This window comes from Zootoca vivipara, chromosome 15 (assembly GCF_963506605.1).
Source record: "Zootoca vivipara chromosome 15, rZooViv1.1, whole genome shotgun sequence".
NCBI classification, from domain to species: domain Eukaryota; kingdom Metazoa; phylum Chordata; class Lepidosauria; order Squamata; family Lacertidae; genus Zootoca; species Zootoca vivipara.
In genome coordinates, this window is record NC_083290.1 from 13284639 (window position 1) to 13294671 (window position 10033).

Below are 10033 nucleotides of genomic sequence, written 5' to 3' on the forward strand. Positions count from 1 at the left end.
TTTGCCTTCCTTCTTTTTCATATGTAAGTGCAGATTCTGATTTTAGATTTTGTAATACCTTTTCTTGACTGGCAGTGTAGATTTTTCTTTATAATGTTACCCACCATGAAATTGTTTTACTGATGAAGGTTGAATGCAAAGTTTGTAAACAGCAAATGCATACTTATTTGCACACTCAGTTCTGAGCAGTAGAACACTACTGGGTGTTTTGAATTTTTCTTTTCACTTCATGTAACAAGATTCCTTTTTGTCTGTTTACCTTCAGAATCATGTCGGCATGAATTATTGCTCAATTGTGTCTGCTGCAATCGATTTTACTTTCAATGTTAAACTTTTCTAATGCTATTAAAGCTCTTTGAGGTAATTGAGAACTCTGACCTTGCAATGGAGCAAGGGCACCCTTGCGAACAAAAAAAGACGTGTCTATCCTTTACTGCTTCTGGTAATATGCTGCTTGTTGGAATGAGAAACCATAATGCGATTGATCTTTGGTTGGTTAGCTGTAAGGTGTTTTTCTGCAACAGTTTAATTTCCACCGACTCCTAAATGATTTTAAATCATTTCCTATTTCCAGTCTGGGGTAGGTGTTGGCACAAAGAAAGGTAGTGTTTTAACTTCCATGAGCTTAGAAAATGTTGGAGATGCAACTTCATTGATTTTGAAACTGTGACTTTGAAATATTTGTGTGTGTTTTTCCCACCGGAGGCTGTCCTGACGCAGTCGAGGGAACATGTCTCGGAGGAGTTGTTGAGACTCCAGAAAGACAATGAAAGCCTTCAAGGAAAACATTGTCTGCATGCCTCTTTGCAGCAGGCTGAAGACTTTATCCTGCCAGAATCTGGAGAGGTAGGAGAATAAATTTGTGGTGTTGATTATTCTCAACATGAAAAGCTCAGGGAGATAGTTGAGTAAAGATGTACAAGTTAGTTTCAGGATTCTCACTTCTGCCCCAGTGAGAGGTTAGGTTAGTATCTGTTGACCTTAACTTCTGGGCACATGCACAAATGAGCTTGCTGTGCACACAAGTGTGACAATGAAATAAATGCCTGTTCCTTTAAAAGTCCAGTGTACCTGGGGCAATGGTCTAACCTTCCCCATTGCATAGCAACCTGCCTGTCACATTTCCAAAATCCTCCATGCATTCACGAGCAGTTTCTGAGTTCTGGGCCCAGTACTGTGCCTAAGATTTCAGATTGAAACTGCAGAGTGGAAGAAAAGGAGGACCTTTTTCTGCCTCCCTGCTTCCAGCTACCCTCTTAAGACTGGATAAGAGACCCTCTTAAGAATATTAGGGGGGTGGGCAAGGGAAGGACTAGATCAGACATCCCCAAACTGCGGCCCTCCAGATGTTTTGGCCTACAACTCCCAAGATCCCTAGCTAACAGGACCAGTGGTCAGGGATGATGGGAATTGTAGTCCAAAACATCTGGAGGGCTGAAGTTCGGGGATGCCTGGACTAGATCATGTGAAAAATGAGCATAATATTTTAGCTGCAGTTCATTCATTTTCAGTTTTGTATTCTTGTTATAAAAAGTGTGCCTAGACATTCCGTTGTTGTGCCCATAACCTAGGTTTAAGGTGCCATTTAACTCCTAGCTTTCATATCTCAGTTTCTAACACTGACCAGGAGTCGGTTGGACATCTCTCTCTCTCTAGATTCTCACCTTTTCACTTCCTCCTTCCTGGGTTGCTGAAAGGTGCCAATGATCCATCTCTTTCTCTCTGTCAGACATGACATGTCCCAAGTTTCATCCCCTAGAGGTGAGCCCGAGTCTAATTGGCCATCCCTGATTAATTGGCCATACCACCCTCCCCCATCAGTTCCCTCCCCTGACTCTACAGGGTGAAAAGAAATAAGATAATTTCCTAGAAAATGTGACCTCTCTCTACTGAATATCATGCTTGATCCTTGATCCCTCCTCACTAGTAAGCATTTTCCAGTTGTACTCTAAGAATCTCACACAGGTGCCTCTTTGCTGAGACATCATTGTCTGCTTGAGGACACTGCTCTGGTGCCTTTAGGCCCTGGGACCTTACTGTCAGATGCTCCTCAGTGTGGATCTCTACTTCCTCAACATTTATTCCTCACCCTGCCACTGTCCCCCAGCTGACTTTCAGAAAGATTATCTAGCATTTGGACACACAGCATTTTTGGGAGGGGAATCTAATGTCGGTTTCTCTCTTTAGTGTATACTTCCCTTATCTGCTAATTTTAAAACTGGGTTCTACAGTGGCCAGGGTGGTAAATGTTTTGTTATGTTAGGGTTGTGTGGGCATGGGAAAGAGAGAGTGCTTTGTTCTAGAATTGTGTCAACCTTCCTTTCAGGAACTCCGCGACCTGGTCCTCAAATACCGGGAAGACATCATTAGTGTGCGGACAGCAGCAGACCACCTGGAGGAAAAGCTGAAGGCGGAGATTTTGTTCCTGAAAGAGCAGATTCAAGCTGAGCAATGTTTGAAAGAGAACATAGAGGAGACTCTACAGCTGGAATTGGAGAATTGCAAAGAGGAAATAGGTTAGAGAAGGGCCTGGAGGGAGAGGGCAGCACCGAGCACCAGAGCAGAAATGTACCCTGAGCTGGAAGGAAACTGCTCCTCTAGTTGCACAGAAGGATCAGTGCCATTCATTGCATCTAAACAAACCACACTTCTTAGGTGTTCAAAGTGCTCTGCAATATCTTGGTAACCCTTTCAAGAGCCTTGAAATGTAGTTTTCCACTTCTCGTCCCCCATATTGAGAGGAGCATCCCAAGAAACCTTTTCAGGGTCTTGCCCGATGTGCTTTAATGAAACCACTTGAAATAAGTCCAATGTTTGAAATGGGATCCTGCAACCAAATAACTGGCTAATGGAAATTGATATAGGAAATTCAGTACTTGTTTCCACATCCTGCCTCTAGCCGCTACTTCTTGACCCTCCTTGCTTCCTTAGGGGTGCTAGTTCAATCCTCTAGTGACAGCAGACATAGCATGCAGCCTGTCCACAGCACTTTGCCTCATTATCCCCTTCTTATTTCCTCTGCCTCAATCAGACATTTGCAGTCCACACTTCCCCTTTCCCTAAGATCTTCCACACTCAAGTGCACTCCTCTGGCCATCTTGTTAATGGAATTCCCCGCTCCTCCCCTTTCTAGAACCTTTCCCCAGTCCTCAGCCTGCCATACAAAGGTATTCCTGCCCATAGGGTCTGTGTGAGACTTTAATCATAGCCAACACAACAGCAGATGTGATTTTTTTTTAAAAAAAATGGTTTTATCTTTTTGTAAACAGCTTTGAGGGGTTGGTTTTGGGGTTGTTGTTGTTGTTTTTTTGCAACCAAGCAGGGTATAAATATTAGGAAATAAAAATAAATACATAAACAAGCTTTTCCTTCCCCCACGGAAACTTCTTATCTCTACTGATTTTAGATAGATGGCACGAGCTTTGTGTCACAGGCTCAGAGTCACAGGACAAGGTGCTTCATATTTATGACTGAGAGCTAGTAGGTTCCTGAGAACAGAGCACAGGTAGGAGGGAGCCACCTGCCACTGCTCAGCCTCCTTCGCTTTGCAAAGGGAGGACAGGGCCCTAATATTCCATGCCAAGATAAGTTGAGAGGAAAAAATCAGCAGTTAGAGGCTCAGACAGGAACATACATTGAAACAGTCTTTTATGGAATTCCATCAGTGAGCTGAGGCTCCAATACTTTGGCCACCTCATGAGAAGAGAAGAATCGTTGGAAAAGACCCTGATGTTGGGAAAGATTGAGGGCACAAGGAGAAGGGGACGTCAGAGGACAAGATGGTTGGACAGTGTTCTCGAAGCTACGAACATGAGTTTGACCAAACTGCGGGAGGCAGTGCAAGACAGGAGTGCCTGGCGTTCTATGGTCCATGGGGTCACGAAGAGTCGGACACGACTAAACGACTAAACAACAACAACAAATCAGTGAGAAAGTGATGTTGGTGACTTTAGTCCCTACCTGGCCAGCATGAGCTGAACACAAGCTTGGTTAATGAGCTGAAAGTCTCTCTCTTCTCTTACAGCTGCTGCTTCCAGTCTGAAAACAGAACTGGAGAGAATAAAAGCAGGGAAGGAGCAGGTAAGGGTTCCACCTGGATGCTTTAGGGGATGTTTGAAAAACAGCCTCTCTCTGTCCATCTTGTAGCAGCGGCCCCTGTAAAGCAGGTGGGCGTCACTTGCCCAGGAGTTGCAGTTGGCCTAAGTTTTCTGGGGCTGTTCAATAAAGGAGAGTGCTCATTGACTGCAGGCTTTTCCATTCTGGTTTCATTAAAGGCCAGGAAATTGTAAGATTTAGTTAACTTGCAGTCAATTTATGCAGGTGAATGCCAGGCAAGGGCAGTGTTGAACCTTATGCAACTTATTCTTGATTTCACAGTTGGAATCCGCCTTGAAGGAGAAAAACCAACAGCTGGAAAGCTTGCAGGAAAGGAGAAACAGCCTTGAGGAGCAGCTGAAGAAGGAGTTGGCTGCAAAGGTAACTATTAATGAAAATAGGGTGTGTTTGTGTAAAAAAAGGGGGGGGGCCCATAATTTACCACTCCAGTGCCCCCTGACCATCAGTGCAATGATAAGCCCTTTCATCCAAATAAAAACTTGTTTTAGGCAAACCTGGAGCAGCTGATGTTTGAGGAGAAGAACAAAGCTCAGCGGCTGCAGACGGAACTGGATGTTAGTGAGCAAGTGCAGAGAGATTTTGTGAAGCTTTCACAGACTCTTCAGGTAGGGTTGTTGGCACAATTGGTGAGGCACTGAATAAACCAAGGGGAGATTCAGAAGAGATTTTCCAGACTCTGGAAACCCCAAGCTGGACGGGGTGGGCTCTAATGCCTGAGTAACAGTAGTAAATCAACAGCTAGTTGCCATGATTATTATTATGGTCACTTAGTGCATCTGACAGAGTATAGAATAATAATAATAATAGCAATTGTGGAATAATTTACACTGATTCATGTTAGTTAAACCATACTCTAAAGAAAGTCCATCTTCACCATCTCGCTACGGTAACACCCCAGAACGCAAATAGCCCTTTTAATTTCTTCCCCTCTGATTAAAATGTGCTCGCATTCATTACAAATGTTTCCCACCTATTAATCAGCTTTAGCAGCCCAACAGAAAACAATCCATATGGGCTGATGGGTTTTTCATAGCAGTTTGCAGTATGAAAAACTGATCTAAGGTCTGGGAACCTGGATATAATGAACCAAATCATTTCCCCCCCAGGTCCAATTGGAACGGATCCGGCAGGCAGATTCCCTGGAGAGAATCCGTGTGATCCTCAACGACACAAAACTGACAGACATTAATCAACTGCCTGAAACATGACACCCTCCATAGCAGGGCTCTAAGGCTACAAAATTTTTGTTTTGTTTTGTGTTTGTTTCAGGTTTTTTTTTTAAAGAAAAACCCTCATCTTTATAGCAAAACATTTAATAATTATTATTTAACTCTTAACTGAAAGAAGCAGAAGATGGCACAGGGGGACAATGATCCAGGCTGTGTTTCTGGAAGGGAGAGATGGCTTTGTGTTGGGCGCAGAAAAGTGTCAGATGGAGAGATGAGCAAGATGCTTTGGGGGGGGGGGCTTTAGTGGGGGCTGGACTTGTCAAAATAACCACCCTCTCTCACCTCCACCCCTCCTCTGGAATTTGGCTCTCTTCTTTCTCTCACCTCTTCCCATTAAAAACAAAATATTGTGGTGAAGGTAGTTCTGCAAATCAAATCTCCCCTTCTCCCCAAACCATATTTTGGAGTGAAGCTGTTGAACTCCGCCCCAATGAAGACTGAAGGGCTACCAAGGGTATTGAGTGTGAGAGCACGGCAGGCTAGGCAGATGCCAGTCTAGCATGCTGTATGAATATTTTATATTAAAATATGAATTTATCTGCAGGACACTGGATTTGGGGTTTTTGAGCTCGGTGCACAAATTGTATCTCGTATGTTGTGCCGGAGGAGACCAATTGCGGTTGAAAAGTGTGATGGGACAGGATGTCCGGGGGACGGGGTGAGGGGCAGTGTAGATGAGAAGGCTCTGAAGTTGTCGAAAGAGAGGACTTGGCCTTTGGAGGAAAATGACCACTAGAAATAAAAAGCCTCGGCCTCCAGATTGTTGGGGCAAGAGAATGGGTGGCAAATGCACCCTGGAATGGCTGCAGGAGCAGGTTGAAAACAACACTTTTTGTGTTGCCTATTTTTCAGGTGGCAGGCAAAGATATCCTGCCCTAGTTGAGCTGAAATTTAGGATCTTTTCATTTATGCACTCCTTTTAGCAATGGAAGGGAGCTATATCCCACAATTCCTCCCCACAAAGTGTGTGTGTGTGTGTGTGTGTGTGTGTGTGTGTGTGTGTGTGTGTGTGTGTGTTTTGGGGGGTATTTAATCTGAATACAAAGAACAGAGGATGGAATTAGGGTTTTTTATGACTCTTTAATAAAACAAACATGTCGATTTCAAGGCACCGCCAAGTGGAGCAGGTGCTTTTCAGACTCACAAATTTAGAAGCTGTAAAATATGCCGCTCGTTTAAAATAGATTCTGAAGTGGCGGTTAAGCTTCAATGGAATCATTCTTGGATATGCCCCTTTAGATGCAGACTCCCCGTGCTGTGGACTTTGGGTTGGAAGCTGATCATGCTCTGGCCCCGTTGTAAATCAGTGGGACCTCCATGCAACTCATTTGCCCTCTGCATCCAACCATTTGAGCTTGAAGGCAGGGGCGGAATGTACTGCAGAATTTGGAAGAAACGGGCTTTGAGGCAGACCCACCATGAAATAAACCTTATTTACAGGATCAAATGTATCAAAAGTATTTTTGATTTCTCTCAACCATGATTCCCTGCATTTCCAGTAAGAGCGTATAACTTCCTAGAAAGTGCATCTTAGAAGAAGGGTTGTGTGAAATGGGCAGGGTGTGCTGTAGCCATGAGCTGCAGCTCCCTTGCATTCCTAGCCTTTGCCTTCAACAGGGAGGTGCTTTGGGTGCAAACAGCAGCCCTTTTCCCTTTCTATTCCTGCTACCAAAAGCCCAGCCATTGCTCCATGAAGCTGATTTTCTAAAGATTGGAATGAGCCTAGCATGGTCCTTAATATAATCATGTTCACCATTACCTGATTATTTCCCAAACAACTAGTGATCTGAAATTCCGCTTCATATTTTATCAGTGTAAGAGGAGGAATTACCACAGTTCCTCGCCCCTACCCCGCTCCTGCCAAGGGTCCCAGTCCAGACTTAACCACTTGGGGCCAGAAGTAATCAGTCACTTTGGCTGTTCTGCAGGTTTCTGTTGTGCTGGAAGCGATCTCCTATGGGAGTCTCTTGCTCAGTGTGGTTCCACCCACGTAATTGCTACATAATCAGAAAACACTTGCTGGAATCCAGTGTGTGTGTGTGTGTGTGTTTATGTGAGGGGTGGAATACTGCAGCAGTAAAGAAATGGCAAGGTTGGGGTGCCTCCAGCTGCGAGGAACATTTGCAACCAGTAGGATTGGGAGAGAAGAACCTAGTCTTGCATTGACAAGTTTCTTTGGATCGTTAATTCGGTCCTAGAAGCTGCAGGGGAGGTTTTCCTCTTTCTTCAAGCATGCCTGAGGCTAACTCTCCCTGTTTTGCTCCTGCCATTTCAACATTGCCACCTTCTCTGGTGAGCCACCTTTGGAAAAGCACCCACAACAGTCAGTTTTATTTAACTAGTTGTCTTAAAGTGGTTAGAAACTGGTTAAATAGGAAGATTACTATATAGCATGTAGAGTAGCATAATAAGACCATTACTGAACCCACTACAGCTTATGCATTGAAGAGCAGTACTTTGTGAGGTCAGGTTCTTGATTAACCGAGTTTTTCCATCCAGATGCCTAGTATGGCTTCAGAGACAACAGGGGAAGTATGTTTTCAGCTCCTGAGGACAGGGGAACAGATCAGCAGTACTAGATTTTAAAACTTTCATAGTTGTAACTAAATTAACAGAAGATTGACGGTGTAATGCAGAAATTCTCGAACCTAGAACCCAAGATACACACAGGATGAATTAAAGAAGCCGTCCAAATAATTTAGAAAAGGGAAAATAATTTTGTTCAATGCCGGGAAATCCTCAGTGAAAGTAAGCAATTTAATTGTGGACATAATTTCTTCTATAATTAAGCTCCCCCCTCTTTTTTAAAAGGGAAAGTTGCGCCCATCTGACCTTAGGTCCTGGCTCTCTTGCTGTAAAGGATTGCTTAATTTCTACCATTGGCTTTCAGGGTTACGCACTGAGCCTTAGCTACTACAAACAGGGAATATAATACAGTAACTCTTGAGAATGGGGCTGTGTGCAGAATTTAAGAGAAAAAGCCTGCAAGTTTTAGCTCTGTTCTGTATACTTGTACAGTCTTAATATGTGCAAAATAAGTTCTTGCAGCATGTCTAACCTGTTAACATCTTCTTTACTTGACTCCTGTGCCATTGCTATACAACCTCTTAAAGCATGGTTTGGATAAGGATAAGGGTAGGAGGCAGGCAAGTCATCTATGAATACAGTCCCTTAAAAAATTAGTTAAGCCTTTAAATTCCAAATGAGTGTGTCTGGAATAATACATTCCAATGAACCAAGCCTCTGGTGTCCTGTGAAACTGTGGATGTAAAATTCTCCTGTCTACCAAATTCAGAAATGTAACCATTTGTTAACTGTATTTGAAGGTGTATCCTTAAGAAGTGTTTCAAATTAAAGGAGGTAAAAAGTATTTTGTGATCCTTCTCATACTTCCTTTCTGCCCTGGTGAATGTTAGGTCATGAGGCTAGAAAGAGATCTGTGACGCTTTCCTCAAAATGGTCATAGTAGGGGACCAATCTAATGTTCTGTTCATCACTGAGCCTAAGGATTTGTTTCCATTATTATCCTGTGTTAAATCATCCTTATGACATCATGGCAAGTTCTGACTTGCTTTTATGCTCAGAACTGAGCTGCAGGTTGCAGGGAGGGCAAATTACTGTATTTACTCAAATGTAATGCACATGTTTTTTAGCCAAATTATGTCGCAAAAATTAGGGTGCGCATTAAATTTGATGCCACCAGCAAATAGTTTTTTAGTTTCAATGTTCTTGAAAATTGTGTGCAGTAGATTCGATGGCACATTAGATTTCTATAAATACAGTAAGAACTAGAAAGGCACTTAGAGGTTTTCTGTTCTAGTACGTAAGGTATAAATTTTCTTTAAAAATATATGGGGTAGGGTAGGAGCGTAATTTGCAAATGGGTAATTGGCAACATGGTTTTTTACTTATTGGACAAGGGGCAGACTTGAATTAAATCACGAGAAAACATGGGCTGACATTTTGCTGTTATGTTATGTGAATGCTGCAAAAAAAACCTTGAATACATGAGCAGCACTGACCTTAATCTGGCACCTGCAATATCTAGGGGTAAAACCGTGCTTGTGCTTTCTCCTTTGGCGTGTGGGGTATTAATCAATTCTGTAGAGAGACTTTCAGAGTAGCACTGAGGCAGTGATGGTATGGACTGAAGGAAGAGGCTCCATATACAAACAACTGAATATAATATATAGAAGAGGGTGAAAGGTTGTTTTCTGCTGCTCCAGAGAAGCAGACAAGGAGCAATGGATTCAAGCTACAAGAAAGAAGATTCCACCTAAACATTAGGAAGAACTTCCTGACAGTAAGAGCTGTTTGACAGTGGAATTTGCTGCCAAGGAGTGTGGTGGAGTCTCCTTCTTTGGAGGTCTTTAAGCGGAGGCTTGACAGCAATCTGTCAGGAATGCTTTGATGGTGTTTCCTGCTTGGCAGGGGGTTGGACTGGATGGCCCTTGTGGTCTCTTCCAACTCTATGATTCTATGATTCTAATCAGCAGTAGCAAAAAGCAAGCCTCAATTATGTGAAAATCAGCATATTGCTGATTCCAGACCCACACGCATTTGCTTCCTGGGGATACTTCCAATGGCTGGTGGTAGGTTAAAACTAATGTGCCTCTTGAATTAATTTTCTTCTCGTTAACAATGATATCACCAATAATTAATATGAAGCACCGTCTGGGAAGTTCTGC

The 10033-nt window shown here is 43.1% G+C and overlaps 1 protein-coding gene across 2 annotated transcripts in view; it reads left to right on the forward strand.

The window, feature by feature from the left end:
* RABEP1 (rabaptin, RAB GTPase binding effector protein 1) overlaps positions 1–9660 on the forward strand; it is a 52789-nt gene extending 43129 nt beyond the window's left edge. The window contains exons 14-19 of one of the 2 annotated variants that reach the window (XM_035138815.2): positions 706–846; positions 2327–2516; positions 4025–4080; positions 4378–4476; positions 4605–4721; positions 5223–9660. In XM_035138815.2, the coding sequence (XP_034994706.2) occupies positions 706–846; positions 2327–2516; positions 4025–4080; positions 4378–4476; positions 4605–4721; positions 5223–5324 (705 nt within the window). In that variant the 3' untranslated portion in view covers positions 5325–9660. The remainder of the gene's footprint in view (positions 1–705; positions 847–2326; positions 2517–4024; positions 4081–4377; positions 4477–4604; positions 4722–5222) is intronic. The other variant, XM_035138816.2, reaches the window with a different exon arrangement.
* Positions 9661–10033: the final 373 nt, after the last annotated feature.